The sequence below is a fragment of the Lucilia sericata genome, unplaced genomic scaffold (genome assembly GCF_015586225.1).
Source record: "Lucilia sericata isolate MDLA Ls3-8-SP2 unplaced genomic scaffold, ASM1558622v1 Contig000013F_arrow, whole genome shotgun sequence".
Lineage (NCBI taxonomy): Eukaryota > Metazoa > Arthropoda > Insecta > Diptera > Calliphoridae > Lucilia > Lucilia sericata.
The window spans coordinates 647,914-669,572 of NW_023994052.1; the positions used below are offsets into that span (position 1 = coordinate 647,914).

The window sequence follows — 21,659 nt, forward strand, 5'->3', positions numbered from 1 at the left end:
TATTTATGAATTTTTACTTTATTGCAAACAATGAAAATATGAATAGCTTTGGTTAAATTTTGGTTATTTATTATTCGTATTATTTGAAATTTAATAAAAAAGAAATAAAAGAAGCGAAAAAAAACAAATAAGAAAATACATATAGTATGTATGTTACTTCCGAATGTATAATAGCCTACACTTTATGGGACTTGACGAAATTAAAAAAGTTGTATTATTCACCCAATTTTAAACTAAAAGTCGTTTTTTACGAATAGTTGATAAGTAAAAATTTAGTTTAATTAAATATAAGTAGTTTTGTTAATATCTATATTTGAAGGGCTTATTGCAGTAACGTGGTATGCCATAAAATAAAAATATTGAGAAAAACGATTTTAAAGTTTTGAAAAATACTTTAAAATTATATGAAACCTGTACAAGTAGGCCTTATATTTTTCGCCATATTAAATAAATATGTTCAAATTTAATGAAAATGGGTAGGTGTAGCCAAGATATATGGTAATGCAATTAGCACATAAAATCAGTTTTCGATATCGAATGACTTATCATGTTACTTTTTGATAATAAAATTAAAATCCGTTATAATAATTTTACAACCCAGGAAAAAATGTAGAACTTGTTCTAAAAACAACTAGTTCTAGAACGAGTACAAACAGAAACACTTCAGATTCTTAAACAACAACCTTGGAACTAGTGGTGTCGCCATTACATTTGGAACCCATTCCTTGGAACGTTGTTGTGGTTCTTAAATACTTCTAAATAGTTTTCAAAGAACTAGTTCTTTGAAACTAGTTATACATTGCTTCTACACTAGTTCAATGGAACGCATACTAGTTCCGAAACAACTTCTTGGAATCAGTTGAAAAAAATGTCAAAAAATTAAAAATTCATAAAATTTATTTTATTGAAATAGAAAACGCTTTCATATGTAGAACTGGACTATAAGGAATTAAAGAGATTCCTAATTGCTAATTGCATTTTACTGGAAGAATGGAAAGTGAGCTGAAGATTGTAGGTGCGGCAGAATGATCACAAATTGTTTTAAACATGTATGTAGTAGTACGTTTTCTTAATAAAATTGGTATAAGAATAATAATTCCTCAACAGTTTCTCAGTTCTGCTCTTACTCTTAACAGTATCGAAAAAAAAAACGCAGGGAAAAAGAACTATTTTAAGTTAAAGCGTATACGTTCTCCAAACTTCCTTAGAACTAGTTCCGAGGGTGACAAATTCGAACAAAAATCTTTGATGAAAGAACTGGTTCCAGAAGCGTTCCGTAGAACGAGTGTCGACACCATAACACTTCCACAGAACCAGTTCCGAAGGTGACAATTTCGAACAAAAATCATTGGTCTCAACGCCAAAGTAGAACGAGTACAGGCTATAATCGTTCTAGAACTAGTTGTGGAACTAATACAATTTTTCCTGGGAAACCAAAAATATTTTTAAACAAAAAAAAAACTAATTAAATTAAATCCACTGCAATGTTCACTTATATATCATATTAGTGAAAAGTAAATTTCCACATAAATGAAGATAGTTAAAATAAAACTAATTTGTAGTTCAATTATTGGAATTTCATTTTAAATATAAATATATATACCTACATAAAACTCACTTTTTCATTTATTTTACTTTATCATCTTAATCCATAGACATTTGGCCAAACACTTTATTCTACACGCAGAGAAAAAACATGGTTCGACATTTTTACTATAACTACGCCATGTTTACTGTAACAATATATTGTTTTCAAAAACATGTAATTGTTATTTTAATTAGATTTTATCAATATTGTAGTTACTGTAAACATTTGCATGTTCAAGGCAATTATAAATTTGAGTATGATTCACTGGAAAATAATTATTTTTAGAACAACTAAATAATGATAACAATGAAAACATATTATGTTATTAACAACCATTTATAACCATTATATGTTATGTTATATAACCATTGTATGTTATGTTGTTATAAATAACCATTATATGTTATGTTGTTATATGTCTGCTGATACAACAACAAAACAACTTTTCCCACACACATTTACTCATACAGATTACTTTTTCGTGTGTGTTTTTTTACGCGACAATAAAATGAATTGAAATAATTCTCATTTGGTTTATAACATTAATCGTATAAGTATTTCAGTTTGTATAAAATAATGTAGTTATGTTTTTGTGAAGCAAATTGAATTTTGCGAATTGTGTTAAGTATTGTAAGTATAATATATTTATATATATTTTTTTACTTTTTTTAGAAACTGTAATTTTACGAATTCAGTAAAATTTATTTTGATTTCGATACATTGGATCGTAATATGATCCATCATGTATAACAATATTATGATAAATAGAAAAAATATTATGATAAAATATTTCCACGGTATATAATCATAATATGATATTTTAAAATTGTTACAATAACGATAATATGTTTAGACTACAACCATAATTTTAACCATAATATGTTGCTCTTAGAACATGGTTACCACAACCATGTTTTTTCTCTGCGTGTATGAATTTATTTTTATATTAAAATAAGCTTTGGCCCTTTTATATTCATCTAGATAGATAGATACATATTTATTTATGTAATATGTATTCTACACCCCCACCAATTTACATCGAAAAAGAAAAACAAAAAGTTGAAACAGTGTACATAATGCTAATCCTTTGTGAATATTATTTTATAGTTGTTGGCATCTGGGGGTTGTTCAAATCATTTCATTAGAGAAATTGCTTTCTATATATTTTTTTTGTTTCATCTTTAAACTAAATTAGAAATGTATAAATTCATGTACACATTTACAAATACACATCGGCAAATTTACCATAAAACAGACATGCACAAGAACTAAAGGATGTCTGCATTATCCAGTCTAGATGGAGGAGCATTAACCTCTAATTAGTTACAACTCATTGATTCTACTCAGTCTTGTGTATAATAAAAATAACAACAAAAACTAAAACAAAAATAAGAGTATAGAAAAATTAAGTCATCAAATTATTTTGAATATTTTTTCATGTTTGTATCATTATTAGTTTTAATCTTAGTTAAAAGAGTAATAATCTTTGAAAATCGATTTTAAGTTAACTATTATCATTTCTAGGGGTATTGCTTTATGAGATAAGTTAACTACTACACTTATTAGTAAATAGTACGTATAACATTTAAAACACATCAGTGTTATCGAAACCATAAAGTGAGAGAAGTAGAGTTAAAATATTGCGATATGTTTGTTATTTGTAATTATGTATGGGAAATATAGTTAATTTGAATAAATTGCGAAATATAAAATCTATTTCTGTCACGAATACAAATCATCCTAAATTGGCGAAAACTTTTTCCAAAAACCGAATTTTTTATTGACGTACCCTCTGCCATTTATGTGTAATATTTGAGGGAAAATAATACGAAAATACACAAGACACGTTGATACTAGAGGGTTGTGAATTGGATAATTGTATAAGTAGTGAAAAGTGTTTTTTAGTTTTTCAACATTATTATTATTAGATTTTTGTCAATTCTAAAACAAGTAAGAAAGTATAGTCGGGCATGACCCTACACCAGTTATATATATTAAATGTAATTTATTTTTCATAATAAAGCATTTATCTTCTATTACCTTGTTCCAATACATTTAAGCAATTTATGGATGAAAAACTAATTTTCTGAAAGAGTCTTTATATGGGGGCTAGGGGCAAATATGGACCAAACCCGATAAAATTTTGTGAATATATTTATATTTACATCTGTTGGCTTCGTCCTTGGGTCGAAAAAAGAGTGTGCCAAATTTCATCCAAATATCTTGAAAATTGCGACCTGTACCTTGCGCACAAGGTTTATATGGACAGCCAGCCAGACGGACATAGCTTAATCGACTCAGAAAGCGATTCTAAGCCGATTAGTATACTTTAAGTTGGGTATAGGATGAATATTTTTGTATGTTACAAACATCAGCACAAACCCAATATACCCTCTCCACTAAAGTGGTGTAGGGTATAATTAAACCGAGACCCAAACCACCAGTCTTAAAGCATATGTAAGAAAGAAATTATCTGAAATATACATAATTGCTTAATCCTTGTGTAGCACTTCATTGCTCTATTTTATTTCAGAAATTTTTAGATCGATCTTTACGACAACTTCACCCTAAATATTTGAAAATTTATTTTGTAATGTGGGAAACTTGAGAACTTTCAACTTTCGTTTCCTAATTTTCATCTTAATTCAATGTCTTAAAACAACAAACTAATTACAAATTGATTGACAAAATCAAAAAATCTTGTAGAAAAAAATTGTAATTCGATGATATTCCATAAGCATTTTGAATTAATAGAGATAGATTAAAGATGTCTAAAACTGAAGGAAGGCATTTTTGTTTTGTAACACTAAAATTATTCTTTTAGTTTCTATGGAACTGATGATTAATAACTTCCAAAGAAGTGATTATAATTCTATTATCCATAACGAAAGCTGCATTGTTTGTGTTTTGTTAATATAAAAAACATTTCATTTATTAAAAATATTAAAAGTTTTTCAAATATATACTTCTATTCTCAACAAGAACCGCGTTTTGAGCCATTTAAATAGCAGAAACTAGAAAAAAATTACATTTCTATGGTTACACAGGGAAACAAAGCATGGGCAGCAGTTGTGGCTGTAAAAATATTTCTTTGCTTTTTTGTTCATAAGTTTTTTCTTGTTCTTGTACATATTTCAAGTAAAGTCCTTAAGTGTTCTTATCTAAACAGTGTAAAAGTAGATAATTCCTGAGTAATTAACTGCATTTTGCTTCTTTTTTTTATTGCTTACCTTTTTTGGCCAGTGAGCTGACCTTTTTTCGTACTTTTTTTGTTGCTCACTATTGGAGTTTTGGCCAAGGAGGTAAGACCTAAAGAACTAATAAACACAAAAAAAAACAAATTTTGTATAAAAAATAATATTCAAAAACGTAGGAAAAAATTAAGTAGTGGCAACTAAATAGAAGACACAAAGTACAAGTATCTCGCACAAAAAAGGTGGTAATCATTGATAACACGAAGTGGAGCACAAAATGTTCAAGTATATTTGTGGGGATTTTTCTTTCGTTTATAATCTTAATTACATGTTCATTATAAAACACTGCGGTTTTACTTTATGAGACATGAACCGTAAAAAAAGGTGAACAACTGGGTGAAAAATAGAAGAAAAGTTCATGAAAAAGGTAGAAATAGCGAATAATTATGCAAAAAAGAATTAAATATAAATAAAAAATAATGAAACAGATTGTTACTTTGTTACTTATATTTATCTTTGAACAAACTAATAAAATTAAACTAATAATCTTACTAAGAAATTGTCTACATACAAGTACTTGCTTGCTTTTATGGGACGAAGTCTTTTGTTTAAGTAAAATGAAAGAATAACGCTACAGGCCAGAATGAATGAATACAAATTCTATTTGTATTCATTTCATCTCACGCTGTAATTATGAGAATAAATATGTTACTTTTCTTTTAAAAGGGGTTTTTATTATTTTGGGAAAAGATATTATTTTAAGTAAATAAAATATTTAATTATATTTTTTGTGTCACACTTTACATTTTTGTATACATATTTATATTAATTCAAATACTCTTAAATAAAAACCTTAACAAATGCATTAAATATGCAGAACATAAAGATTGTGTTTGATCTAAATAGTTTATTTATATAAGTTAACTTTCTCTCTTATAAAAATTTAGGTTCCAAAATATACCACCTTAAATCTCCTTCCATTAAGAAATTTTGCAAACGCAATCATCAAGATCTAGCCGAGCAAAAACAAAAAGGGCATGCGTTTAACATGTCGAAGATATCCTACTTTGAGCCCCATTAACTTCAACTCGCATACTCCTTCGCTAAGCCTATTTCAAATTTTATTCCGATAGGTCCAGCCATTAAAAAATGTCAGATTTATTTCCAAAACATTTCGAGTATACCCCACTGTGGTATGGTTTTTGTCTTCATCTTTTCTTATTTCTTAAATGTATGTCATTTTAAAGGACCAACATCTGTCATTTATTTTAACTTTGTCATTGAAAACAATAAATTTTTGAAATTTATGCTAAGCATAATTTATAAGTAGTTGCTTAAGCGACCAATCGGAGGAATTAAGAACATAATCGAATATCGAAGGTAATCAGTTAAAAACTATTTAGGTTAGATTAAGTTTAAAGAGGACCACATGTATTAGAGTGATTTAACTACCAAATGGTTGATTGGTGCCAGTATGATTAGATACTTTCTCTATTCCTTTTAATTTTAAAAGCACTTTTTTATTCAATTATGTATATGTAATTATTTTTTGATTTTATTACAAAAGTTAATTTTTTTATTTTATATTGTAAGAAGTACTTAAGTTTATCAAACGAAAAAACTTTAAATACAAATCTTGGATAAAACACTATTATCCTTTTATTATTAAAATATTGTATTCCAAGCTGAATAAATTAATTTTTTAAATAAAATAACTACAAATATAAAATGCTCGTAAATGTTTTAAAATAAATGAAAACAACAAAACCCATATCGCACAGTGGTATAGGAAAAAAAAAAGAGGGAAATAATTCGGTAACTTCTAAACGGTTAATCCGATTTTAATGAAATTTGGTATGCACAAAGAGGAGGTGTTGTCGAGTTTAGGTTTTGAATTTGGACCTTATAGGCCAACCAGGGGCCCGGCGGGGGGTCCTCAAATTAGGACACCTCGGCTATGTTAAATTTTTAAAACGATCCTATTTCTTCATTTGAGTTCCGATTTAAAAAAAATATAGAATCTCCTCATCGAGCACTATAAAAAATGTCGTCGTAGCAGTAAATTATCTCTTATAGTTTAGGAGATATTCGCATTTGAATATTAAAATTTTAAAATTTTTACCGTCCTTACTTTAGTTTTTTTGATAATAGCAGGTCCAAATATTTCCGATTTTCGCCATTTTTTTTTATTTGCTTAACAACAAGTTTATATACCAAGCAGTGAAAGAATTATGTAAAAATCATGACTGAGTCCAAAGTTATAGGCATTTAAATTTAAAAAATTAAAAAAAGGCGATTTTTTGTCATTTTTTTGGGAAAAAAGTATCTTTTTCTTTTTAAGTTATCTAAAAAGTTTCTAAGAAAATGTATATAGAATTTATACTTTTTGGAAAGCTGACTTTACATAAAATACGATAAATGAAACAAAACCTAAAAATTTTTGATACCGAGGGGACCAGGTCCATCCAAAAAAACCCTATTTTTTATGGAAAATTAAATTTTGAGCAAAAATTCTCAAATCGCATAGTCGATATCAAATTATAGTGACCTGTTTTATATGACCCAATAAGTTCTTAATCATTTTGTAACGGGTTTCGATAACCCCGCCCCTGGTATGGATATAATAGGCAAAAAACCAAAAAATCCCATTTTTGGGATTTTTTAAAACTTTTTTGGGAATTCCGGGATTTCTAATAAGAAAATTCGAAATTTTTATTTAATTTTGGATTTTGAGTAAAAAAATCTACCTAACTGTAAAATTTCATCAAAAAATATTCATAAATAAAATTTTTATTGCAATTTGAAAAATTTGTATCTTCGCAAAAACTGAATAAAAAACATTTTTTAATTTTTTTTAAAAAAAGTATTCCGCGAATTTTTTAATTTTCAAAAATTATATACAGTTTTGAAAAATAGACAAAATTACCTTTCCATTGATATATAACATGCCTACCTAATGTTTTTTAAGTGACAAATTAATTAGGGAAAACTCAACATCTTTTAGAAAATTTACCTAGCACTATTATTTTCATCCATATATGTAACAAATTTAAGAGTTAACCTTATGGATGAAAATAATAGTGCTAGGCAAATTTTCTAAAAGATGTTGAGTTTTCCCTAATTAATTTGTCACTTAAAAAACATTAGGTAGGCATGTTATATATCAATGGAAAGGTAATTTTGTCTATTTTTCAAAACTGTATATAATTTTTGAAAATTAAAAAATTCGCGGAATACTTTTTTTAAAAAAAATTAAAAAATGTTTTTTATTCAGTTTTTGCGAAGATACAAATTTTTCTAATTGCAATAAAAATTTTATTTATGAATATTTTTTGATGAAATTTTACAGTTAGGTAGATTTTTTTACTTAAAATCCAAAATTAAATCAAAATTTCGAATTTTCTTATTAGAAATCCCGGAATTCCCAAAAAAGTTTTAAAAAATCCCAAAAATGGGATTTTTTAGTTTTTTGCCTATTATATCCATACCAGGGGCGGGGTTATCGAAACCCGTTACAAAATGATTAAGAACATATTGGGTCATATAAAACAGGTCACTATAATTTGATATCGACTATGCGATTTGAGAATTTTTGCTCAAAATTTAATTTTCCATAAAAAATAGGGTTTTCTTGGATGGACCTGGTCCCCTCGGTATCAAAAATTTTTAGGTTTTGTTTCATTTATCGTACTTTATGTAAAGTCAGCTTTCCAAAAAGTATAAATTCTATATACATCTTCTTAGAAACTTTTTAGATAACTTAAAAAGAAAAAGATACTTTTTTCCCAAAAAAATGACAAAAAATCGCCTTTTTTTAATTTTTTAAATTAAAATGCCTATAACTTTGGACTCAGTCATGATTTTTACATAATTCTTTCACTGCTTGATATATAAACTTGTTGTTAAGCGAATAAAAAAAAATGGCGAAAATCGGGAATATTTGGACATGCTATTATCAAAAAAAACTAAAGTAAGGACGGTAAAAATTTTAAAATTTTAATTTTCAAATGCGAATATCTCCTAAACTATAAGAGATAATTTACTGCTATGACAACATTTTTTATAGTGCTCGATGAGGAGATTCTATATACGAAATTTTTTTTTTAAATCGGAACTCAAATGAAGAAATAGGATCGTTTTAAAAATTTAACATAGCCGAGGTGTCCTAATTTGATGACCCCCCGCCGGGCCCCTGGTTGGCCTATAAGGTCCAAATTCAAAACCTAAACTCGACAACACCTCCTCTTTGTGCACACCAAATTTCATTAAAATCGGATTAACCGTTTAGAAGTTACCGAATTATTTCCCTCTTTTTTTTTTCCTATACCACTGTGTATCGCTTATTTATTAGAAGACTTGCATAACTCAAAAAAATAACGTTTCCAGAAATACAGCTTTGAATGATTTATAATATTTTACAATTTATTAAATAATTTTTAAACAAATCGTGGGATTTGAAAAATTATTAAGATAGTAGAAGTTAAAATGTTTTTCTTATTCAGATTCAGCCCTGCAGAAAATGAAGCGATAATTGTATAAAAACCACTAGTACTATTAATAGTACAAAAGGGGTTAGAGTTTTTATGTAAAAATACCAGTACTAGAAGTAGTTGAAGGGGCACCACTTGCAGACTGATTTTTATTTGACATGTGTTGGAAAAAATATTTTTTTTAATTATTAAAATATAATTTTCACACTTTTTGCATAAAATAAAGGAAATGGTGAATGACTGTTTAGGTCAACTTGCATGCAGAGCCCTATGTACATAAGCACGTCTGTTAAATTTAAAAATTGTAATGAGTTTTATAAATATTTTATCATACGCAAATGTCCTTAAGGCGATATCTGAATATAATTTTGCGGACATTATATGTATAACCCACGATATCAATGTTGGTGGTGCGGATAGAAACTAGAATTTCTTCAAACTATCAACTTGCACTGTAAGGTAAATGTATTTACAAATTTTTTTATTTGAATTGAATTTTTATATGTAAATAAAACCATATAAAATAAATTTTATAGTGATTTTTACTTGAAACCAAGTAAGAGTATTACAAAGGAGAAAAATCACCAATTATGGGGACTTTTTGTGAACATTAGATAATTACTAGTTCTACTGGTTCTAAAGCACCCAATTGGGTCCAAGTGTAGTAGTTTAAGTCTAGAAAAATTACAGTAATTTTTCAAACACACTCAATGTTAATTTCAGCATTAAGATAGTATAGGAAATTTACAGTTGAGAACTAGTACTAGTGAATACTAATATTAATAATAATAGTAAAATACTAGTTTGGTACTAGTTTACTTATGTTAACTTATCAAATATTTGTGAAAAGTTCTTAATTTCCACTTTTATAACAAAAAATCGCTATCGCGTTTTGACATTTTGAAAAATATGTATATGGAAAAAATTATATGAAAGTCTTTAGAAGGAAGTATTTTTTTAGAATTCTGTAAAAATACAAAACTTGTGTTATGTCAGTCTTATAGTAAATGTGCGATATGTATTTATATTTTGAAGAATAACACAAAAACTATAAAAGAAATCTTAAATTTTATATGTATTTTTATTATGATTTTTGTAATTTAAATACAATCTGTTTTTTTCTTAGAAACAATAGAAAGTAAATATATGAACCTTATAGTACCCAACAAACATTGAATAAAACTTGTGAACATTTTTGCATAACTACATAATTGTAGAATCTACAATGTAGATCAACTAAAATAATCGATTTGGAAGGTTAGTACTATTGGATAGTAGGCCAGACGAAAATTTTTTGCTCTTTCGGTCAAGAACTTCCGTTCGTAGAGGGGGTCAAAGTTAGACATTTTGTTCATACAGGGTTTTATTCCAATTTAGTTTAGATGGCTATTTCTTCACTGTTTTTAATTTTTTTCAAAATGTTCCCTTTTTTGCTCGAAAGAAATCTCATACATTTTCTTTTAAGGGCTTTATAGTCGCTTAATTGGACGCGAGTGGGATATCTATCAACAAAATTATTTTTAAACTTAAGAATAAGATTTTTTGTTGCTTTTTTTGTTCAGAGGAAAGCTTACACCATTTCACAGAGATCGCACTATACGAGTTGTTATAGATGGGATCTCATCAAACGAGTTCAAGATTAATTCAGGGGTACCGCAAGACTCCGTTCTTTACCCTACCCTATTTCTTATCTTTATAAATGACCTTCTATGTCAAACTTCCAACTCTATCTATTCTTTTGCGGATGACAGCAGTATCTGCCATTCTTATTCATTCAATCATTGGCCAAGCCCTCTAGAGATTGGGGCAACGAGGCGCAATATGAATGAATCGCTTAATCACGACTTGATAAAAATCTTTGAATGGGGTCGTGTTAACAGAGTAGATTTTAACGTCCGCAAGACTCAATGTTGTTTTTTAACACATAAACGCTTGGCAGATATTGTTGTTCCATCTATATATATATATATATATATATATATATATATATATATATATATATATATATATATATATATATATATATATATATATATATATATATATATATATATATAAGGAATCGATGTTCTGGGCATGCAAATTCAGTGCGATGTCCGCTGGACATAACACATTTTTTAAGTGTCGAAAGAAGCATTCAATTGTCTCGGTTTTTGGAAAAGGTGTAAGACATACTTCACTCTATCTGATCTTCTTACTATTTACACCACTTATATCCGACCGAAAATGGAATACAACTCTCATATATGGGCCGGAGCTTCGAAGTCTATTTTAGAGCTACTCGACCGCATACTATTGATTCACTGGAGCACTGTCGCAACGTGGGGTGTATTTCACTGTTCTATCGATACTACAATGGAATGTGTTCCTTTGAAACTAGGGAACTTGTTCCCGATACCCGTATATTCTTGCGTAACATACGCCTTTCTTCAAAAACACACCCATTTGTGGTAGATTGGCCAGTGGACCGCACAACACACTACAGGGAAATTTCAATCTTTAGCCGCACTGTTCGTATGTGGAATAAACTTCCTGCAGAGGTATTCCCTGCCACTTTCGATATAAGAAGATTTAAATCAAATATCCACAAACACTACTCCCTCTATCCTCCTTCCCACAACCTATTTTCCTAGTTCCAACACAATGCTTCGCATAAGTAGGGGACATCCCCTGAGTGCTGGTCCAATTAAAAAAACCTCTTAACCTCTTAAATTAAAAAAAAAACTCTCATTTAAGCAAAAAACATACATTCTTTTTAAATATGAAATACATATGTTATTCACTAAGTGATTATTTAATTTTAAAACAATTTGCTTATTGTGTAAGGTTTTTATTAATATATTTTAATGCATATTTTCTTGTCAATCCTTTTCAAGATATTACAAACTGAATATTACTTTAAAATATTTTAACTTCTTGTTTTTAAGTTTATTGTTCAGCAAGAATAAACAATTTCTATGTTTTTCGACTGAAAAGAATGTATTGTTAAGATAAAGGAAAATATACATACATCCATATTTATGATATATATTACAAAAACCTTGTTGGTTATTCAAAGAAATATAGTTTAATTAAAGGAAAATTAAAAGTTTTTCTTGAGCTAGCTATTTAAGATATTCTTTACAAATAATTTTATAGAGAAAATTTTATTACATTATGAATTAACGACTAGAAAGTTTATATACTAAGCGCTTTTTCGCAATATAAGATCGGGTTTAAGGCATTGTTAAGTTTTATAATCAATGTTTATCCTTAACAGTGTTTTCAATTAATATTTTTCCGGAGGACAGTCGAAGTAGCTATTTAACCTACACTTACATAAGATGAAGTCCATCGTCACTCCACAGAGTACAATGAGACAGTCAGAAAGCTAGTCCAAAGGAATCAATACATGGCAATGTACCTTTTGCTTAAGTTTTCTTTAAATGCGTACTCTTTAAATTACTTGGGGCAGTAAAGTGACGACTGTCTATGCTCTCGCTTACAGAAGGGACACTAAAGTGACGGCTGCACAAAATTTTAAAAAATTCCATTTTTTACGTTTTAAAAAAATATTTCAAATGTCTCTCTAAGTTAGGCGTATACTTAATATTTGTAATATTAATAAATCATTAACACGTATACGTACTGGTGTCGTTAATAAAAGCAATACAATTTAACAATGTTACTTTTCATTTGAAATTAAAAATTGAAGATGAAGTTTTTTGGATTTTATACCTTCACAATTGTTGTTCTTTATGACAAGAGCTGCCTACAATTTTGCCTCAGAGAGTAAATAAAAACTCCAAACGGTTTGCAAGATATGAGCTAAAGATAATTATCACTTTTTTGCAAAAATGATACCGAGGTCCCAAATCTTTGGCCATAAAAAAAGTGCTTGACTTTGGGCAAAACTGGGAGACACGGGTCTTTTTTTTTTGGTCTTTTATCACGTAGTGGTGTCCGTAAATAGTAATATTTTCATTACTTAAAAAAATACACACAGTTTTCAATTAAAGTTTTGTGGGAATTTTTAAAATCACTTTCCATGAATTTTAGTTTATAAAATAAGAACTAATTCATAATACATATGGGCAATTCCATACGGTTTTATGTGACACTTTAGAATGGTATAGATTTTGTAAAAATAGGAGTACTTTGAAAATAATTTTGTCATTCTGTTCCATTAAGAGAATACTATATTCGGTAACAAATTCATCACATTCGGAACCTTGTTTTCAAAATGTGGATTAAAATAAGGTGATATCATACGTGACAAAAAAGGAAGTGTTTTTAAATGTAAATAATACATGTAATAATAATATACACGAATGCTACTATTACTTATAGGTGAGTTATAGACGTTTAAGTGTTTTTCTGAAATTAAACTACGTATGAAACCAGGGTCAAATGAGGTGCAATCGTTATGAAAATCGGTAGTACGGTAGTATTATAATTAATAGAATTAAGAACTAAAAAGCGATATTTGGGGTCCGTTTGTATAGGTTCTAGGTGTATGGACCAATTTAAAAAATTTTTTAATAGTTTTAGTATTTTTTGCAACAAAAAATCTGTTCTATATTAGGTTCAATAAAGCTTCACTAGAACTATTTTCTAGGGTTAAAAAATCGAATAAAATTCATTCATTTAAGAACCAGTCCCAGAACTACAGAACTAGTTTCATACGAAAATGTTTTTCTTTAAACGAGAAATTTGTCTGTGTATATAATTGGAATTATCATTGGCTTTATGATTTAACGCGTTTAAGAAAATATTTTTTTGTTTTTTATTGCCTAAGGCAAAATAATATTTTCCAGTATTCAATTTTTATACAATTATTTCGTATTTAACGAACCACACCAATGGAATGAGGAAACTTTATTGTGGCAAATTAAATAAAAATCGCACCACATCACTTTAAATACAATTGACATTTTTTATTTAATTGTATTTTGTGGACAGTTTAATATGAAAAAGAGGAAATTGAAAAATCTCCTTTAGAGATAAACATGTTAACTTTTTTGTTTCTATTTGCTTTCTTTAATTTCTGGATTTGCCCAAGGAGAAACAATACAAATAAATAAAATCGCACTTAAGAAAATGTGAAATGGAATTTAAGTTGAAAATTGGCGAATAAAAAGTATCTAAATGCTGATAACTGCGGTTCCTCTAGCGCCATTTCACTTTAAAGTCTTGGAAAATTATAAGTTTTTTATTGTTTGCTACTTGTTATGGAAATTTAATGAGAATAAATACATTTTCTTTTTATTTTAGTCTTATTTTATTTTGTCTCATCTTCAACGCCAACTTACATACATATCTTCTGCTTTTGCTTCTATCCATATGTATACCAACTAAACTTGTAGTTGCAAATGTTGTTTAGTTGGAAATAGAAAATTAAGTGTATGAAACTAATGGCTTCTCTAGCATTTTTCTATTTAATTCCTTTTTTATATAACTTTTCTTTTTTTTCAATCTTTACAGATGAGTTTCGTTCGAAAGTAGCTTGTGAAAATGACAAAATGCCACTTGAATGCAATCCTTATTCAAGGATTGCAATATACAGTGCTTCCTTTGGCTACATAGAACGCGAAAGTGTACAATGCCCGCATAACAATTCACAAAACGCTCCAGACACAAATGCTAAACAGAGTAAGTACTTGTTTATACTACAATATATTTGATAATTAGGGTGTTTTTTACTATTCAAAGATTGTGTTTCGGGTTGATGTAAAGCAGCAATTAACAGGTTCTGAAATTTATATGATATCTAGTTAAACTTGTTAGTAATTTCGAATATAAAGTATATATTGTACACTGGAAGTACACCGCGGTCTTATTATGGGGCTCTTGTTTGGTGGAGAGCTGTGGACATCAAGACTCACCTTTCTATTCTAAACAGGGTACAAAGACTAGCATGTCTTTCAATTACTGATTCTATGAATTCCTCCCCTTAGTCCAGTCTAGAGATGATGCTAAATATAACTCCCCTTGATATATATAACAGTTGCATTTCTGCTAAGTATGCTTTACGACTTAAACAGTCGAGCGGACTGAAGTATGATCGTATTGGTCGCGGCACCATCCTACAAAGATATACAGGTCAATCATGGGGCAAGAACAGACTTCATAGTATATACACTGAATTTCAAGCTCAGAATACTGACAAGAGATAATTGGGCGCGAACACTGACCTAAGGGACGTCACGACGTGATCTCAATCTCAACTGATGGTTCTAAGATAGAAAGAAGCACGGGCTCGGGAATTTTCTCTGATGAACTTTTGCTTTCTGTGATACGGGATTAGGGTAGTCAAATGTCATCACTTGTATAATATTCAGATTGCTCTGGCCCACTCTGACAGAATATAGGATTCTTTTGTCTTTTAAGAAGAATTATAGAAGGCTTTTCACGAGTATAATAACTGGGCACTATATGATTGGACACATGTCGGAACGAATGGGCGTTATAGCTATTATAGAAGTTGTTTGGATGAGGAAGTGGAAGAGGAATCAGTACAACACCTTCTAAAGACCGTCCAGCCTTACAAAAGCATAGACTATTATATCTTGGTAGAGCTCTTTTCCATGAAAATATATAAATATGATCAGATTAATTAGAAGTACCGGTTGGTTCTCACAGGACCTCAGGAACCACATAGTCAACGAAACTAAGTAGTTAAGCAACTTATCCCTTTATGTTTAAATTCTCAACAGTTATTTTAAGGGCCTCATGGTCTTTGAGTGAACTCGCTAACTTGCGAGCAACCAAACCAACCTATCATTAATATAGTAGGTATAATCAAGTGCAAAATTTAATATGTAATAATAATGATACTTGAAACTCTTAGAGCAAATATGTAGCTTCATCAAACCAAGAATTTCCGAAATTCAAAAAAAAAGGTTAAAAACACCCTAATCTACGTACAATCTGTACAATGTAATATGCAATTAAGGTTCCCACCTTAATTTCGTCAAACATATCAACGCACACACACATACATATATGTAGTAAAATATTACCCCATAATTGTACGAGTCAAAGAATAAGAACAAGAAATGAATACAAGATGGAAAATTCTTATCAAGTCATTGTTAAAATTACATTTAAGTCTGTGTGTGAGTGTTTGTGTTGCATGGAATAGTGTTTTCTTTTTTGTTATTTCTCTTTATTTTTATTTGCTCTTCTTTGTGTTTTTTGATTCAACAACTATTTAGCCTGCCTGGTTTCTTATGCCACGGAGACTGTTATGCAAATTTGTCACGGGCGACGACGTTGCTCTATAACTGCGGATGCTGGTACTTTCGGAAGACCCTGCAAAAACGATATACCCATGCATTTAAAGGTCGTTTATACTTGCAGTAAGTACTATGTAATATATACGTAAATTATTTAAATCTACATTCATACAAGTGTAAATAGAGTAAATTATACGTACACACACAAATGAACAAAAATTAAACAGAATGAAAGAAAAGATATTCATTTTGAATTACATGCATAAATACACACATACCTACTTTACTATTTATGAAAAATACACTTATATATACTTGTATATAAACGACATTTAATCGTCAGTTTTTTCATGTTCTTCGTCATCTTTTATTTAATTTGCATTTTTTAGTACCACGTAAAGTACTTAAGGATCGCTATGAAACTGCACCGGAACCAGATGAGCCACAGCAAACTGAATTGGATTTAGATCAAGATGAACTTTACGATGAGGATCAATTTTACAAGGAAGGCGAAGCTATACCACCGGCACCTAAATTACAAGGGGCCATACCAAATTCTGGCTTTCCCTATGATTTCAATATGCGTTCTAGCGAGCCCACAACAACACTAATGCCATCGATACTCTCACGCAACGACAACTCATTGGAGGGTAAATATCACAAAAATTCATTTATACGTTTTAATTATTTTTTGTGTTCGATAACTAATAATGAATTCATACTCCTTAAATTGTTCAAAAGTGTCTGCTTGCAATTAAAAATAATAATGGAAAAAAGTATTGCAGTCCTTTATTTTTCAATTGAAAACACAAATATTTCCATTGCTTAATCTATGTTCATGCATACATACATACATATATGGAGCATTAAACATGTTCTCATTTAGTTATTTAATAATTGAAATAATATTTATTGATTGCCAGTAATAAATGATTGAATGACTGACTCACTGACTGCAAGTGGGTGTATGTTCGTTCATACTATTTCCCAGTAAAACTCTTTGAATACGAGTATTGAGGTTAATGAGTCATTGAAATTAATATAAAGAAGGAAAAAATTCAACTGAAATACAAAAACTTTTTACAATTTCAATAACAATAAACGCCATTAAGGGAGGAAATGCAAAAGTTTTAATTGATTGTTTTAAGGGCATTGAAAATACAATACAAATATAAGAGGATAAACAAAAGTACATGGGTGTAAATGTTTTTTAATAAAACGATTTCATTCATTGCGGTTTACCAAAATATAAATAAACTGCAATTATTCCATAATTAAAATAAAATCAGTTAATCATTTTTAGTGGGAAAATATATAAGTATGCTTATATAAAATTATTTGTCTATTCTAAGTTAGAATTGATCGATTTCACTTTTATGATCTAGTGAAGATAATTATTGAAAGAAATGATTTAAAATTCAATACAGATGTAGTTTATAAATTCTATAAATTTATGTTTTTAGTTTTTAATGCTATCAGTGAACCAAGAGATATTAACAAAATAAAAACAATATGTAATATTCATATTCAGAACGTGATTCTGAGATGCCAAGTGTTTTTTTATGTAATGCATTTTTTTGTGTGAATAAAAAATTATTCATCTAAAAATAATTATTTTACATATATAACATATATGTAGCTCATTTACCATAAGACTGGCATAATAAAAAATTCGGTATTTTTGAACTGCGGGCAACAAACATGCGGCATATTTAAAAAATTTTAAAGATGAAAGGAATACTCCTCTGTAAACATCAGGGATATCAGGCTTAAGTTCAAAATTAAGAATTAACGAAATATTAATTTTTAAAAACAAACTACAGTGGGACCTCGATTTTCCGTGATGGTCGGGACCGGAAGCATTCTGTATAATCGATTTTGCCGGTTAATTGAGTACCAATTTTGGCAAGTTTTTTTATATTTTTATTTATTTATTAAGGTACATATTTATATAAAAACTAAATAATTGAAGGATTTTATTTACATAAATGTTTAAAAAATATAATAATTTTATCAGAAAACATTGACAACAAATAACAGCATTGTGCTTATATTTACGGATAATAGAGGTAATCACGGTTAACCGATGCAGAAAAATTTGGATTGACTTCCAAAATAAAATTAAGTCGATGCAAAAAAAATTATTTTTTCATCCCGGATAATCGAATCACGGATAATAAAGGTCCTACTTTATTTTTGTTAAATTTTTTTCAACCATGAACATACATATATGGGAGGTAGGGTCAATTATGGACTGTTTGTTGTTAAATTTGGTAGAAAGATTTCGAGTCGTATCGCTGTACACGAATTAGAATTTAGTAAGGACCCTGAACGGTGTGAGAAAATTTTATGGATATGACTTCACTACACACTTTATTTTGACGTATATTGATAATTTTTGACGAAAAATGGAAAAAGTGTTTTAGTTTTCTTTGGAAATAGCCATTTACTGTAGCTGTGAACTCAAAATTACGCTTTAAATAGAGAAAGATGTAAAAAAAGCTTGAAAGAGTTAACCTCTATTTGAATGTGGATTTATTTTTCAAATCTGACTTCAGTAGACAATTTTACAGGAAATTATAAGATATACTTATGAATGTGTGAAATTAATGCATAAGAGCAAGAGAAAAATGCATTTTTTAAAAAACAAAAAATTCAAAAATTGATTTAATCAATGGTAAATATAATAATTCTCAGATGGCTTTACACCATCACCTCCGAATTTAATAAAAATCCAACTCCATTTAATGTCCCACATATAACTTCGTACCTTACGTAATATATCGTTCTAAAGTTTAAAATCAGATAATTAAAAGTATCATCACATCTAAGGGGTTAATTAAGGGAATTGTTATTTTTATATGATGTATAATTTTATATAATCGTTTATAACGAGGTTTTGAACACTAAGCTATGATATATACTATAAAAAATACGGTACATAAGATATATTCTTAATAATTTTTAAATTTCAAAACAAACACTCGTAATTTCTATGAACAATAACATTTTAAATTATTTTTTAACTAATTGTAAATTGAAAGATTCCAACGAACACCTATGTGTAAAAACCCAGCCCTTAAGAAGTAATTTACTTTTAAATGGATTACATATTCGATTTGAATAGATGCAAAGCAAGATTTTTTCCACAAAATTTTACAGATTTGATATACAACATAAGTGAAAACACTCCTTTTTCTCAACAGCAAGTCTAGTGCATACATATTTTTCCACAAATTTTCTACTAAACGAATGTTTTTTTTGTAGAATTGTGAAAAATTAAAAAAAGAACAACTCAAATTAAAAAGAATGTCTGTGAATGAATGAGTAGATAGATGTTAATTGTCAAATATTCATTAGTAACAAAGTTTTCAGATGTTAAAAGGTTTCTCTTTCTAATTTTACAAACAACGAAGTAAAATGAACATTGTTAGAATGTGTTACACATTCCACTTGTAGCAAAGGAAACGAGAAACTTCCTAAATACATACTTACATTACATTTTCCTCCCGTATATTTAAAAACAAATAAACAATTTGTCGTAACCACCACACTTGTAACTAGAATTCGCATGTGTTTGTGCTCTAACAAATACATTCATACATACATATATCCTGCATACTACAACATGTGCCTTTAGCCTTGCTTTTTCACCTATTAAGTGTCCTTAAAATACCTTAAAATGAATTGCAACTAAATTAAAGCTCAATGGCTTCCTATGTTGTATGTGCTCTTTCGTAGATGATCATAATGATGGTGATAATGATGACGAATACAAGTATAATAATGACAAGGTTGATGTTAACCATGATTACGATGATAATGAAGACAGAATTGACAATGATGAGGTTGAATCATCATTATTCAATAAAATTAACTCAACTCACAAACTGTCAAAAATATTCTTCAATAATGAATTAGATTCTCCTGAAACTACAATAATTTTCTCATCAACGACAAGCTCAAGTTCTGAGAATTCTCAAACTGATGGTGGAAATGGCAGTGATGATGATGATGATGAATTAGCAATATCCCCTCATTACATTTATCGCAAAAGGTGTCAAATGGTGGATGACTGGGGTACAATTGGTTTAAATTGCACTGATGATGACATTATCAAAGAGCGTGTTGTCGTCATTGGTTTCCTTGTCAACTGGATGAAAGCTTTTATTCATATTAAAAGTGAGTTCTTTCAAGAAATCTTGTTCAATGACTGTAAAAAAATACTAAAGTTAAAATAAATCATTGCACAGTAAACTAATACTCCATTGCACATTTATAATTACTACTAAAACTATTTAATGATGTTAATTGGATGATTTTGATTTGAATTATATGTATGAGTAAAAAGTTTGTTTGTGTGCAAATATTGCAGGAATTTCTATAAACTGAATGAATAATTTATGTTTGTCAGTATAATATATAACAGGGACATTGTTTTGATTCCATATGCCGCGCATTAAGTGACATTGTTCTTTTGGATTCAATCGATTTCCGACACGGGTAAGTTTTAGACACTAAAAAATAAAATTAGACCAATCCCAACAAAATCGATATTTTTTGGGCACCTCTAATGTACATATTGTTATCTGAGCAATAAGCAAATATTGAGATCAAAATTTGGGATTCATCAATCATTGAAACTGTCCGAATAGTAGCAGGACTAAGTGAAACAAATTATTTGCAACTCTGTTGAAAAAAAAAAATAATTATTGAAAAAAGTTTATGCATGATATATATAAACAAATACAAGTTCGCAAATATAATCGATAAAGTACGATTAAAGTAATTAACAGCATCTGCTTTCTAAATCCGTTGAGAAACCTAAAATCGTTTGAGATTCGTATCTCTATATTTTTGAGGTGTTTGGCTAGTTTCATAAACAGATTCTTGTTCTACTCGGATCCATCTATCAGAAAAATAGTATCACTTCCCAGGTATTTATTATTGTTGCATAGTGTTATCTATTACATATGTATATTCAATAAAATTGAATAAAAATTTTATAAATAAGAAATAACTTACAACTTTAATGACTTTTATTTGCAAAATATTTGTCATTTGCTCGATATTTAATGTTTTCAAATATTCAGTTTTGTCATGAACATCATCAAATTTCACTTTGGGCCACCCTTATGTACATTATAGGTTATCAGAAGTAGTTCAATTG

General features: G+C 28.8%; 1 protein-coding gene across 8 annotated transcripts in view; it reads left to right on the top strand.

Annotated features, from left to right (window-relative positions):
* LOC119604442 (protein eva-1-like) overlaps positions 1-21,659 on the top strand; it is a 126,606-nt gene that overhangs the window by 98,557 nt on the left and 6,390 nt on the right. For 7 of the 8 annotated variants that reach the window (XM_037957056.1, XM_037957047.1, XM_037957066.1 and 4 more), the window contains exons 6-9: positions 14,736-14,903; positions 16,469-16,612; positions 16,879-17,139; positions 20,231-20,671. In XM_037957056.1, coding sequence (XP_037812984.1) covers positions 14,736-14,903; positions 16,469-16,612; positions 16,879-17,139; positions 20,231-20,671 — 1,014 coding nt within the window. The remainder of the gene's footprint in view (positions 1-14,735; positions 14,904-16,468; positions 16,613-16,878; positions 17,140-20,230; positions 20,672-21,659) is intronic. The other variant, XM_037957110.1, reaches the window with a different exon arrangement.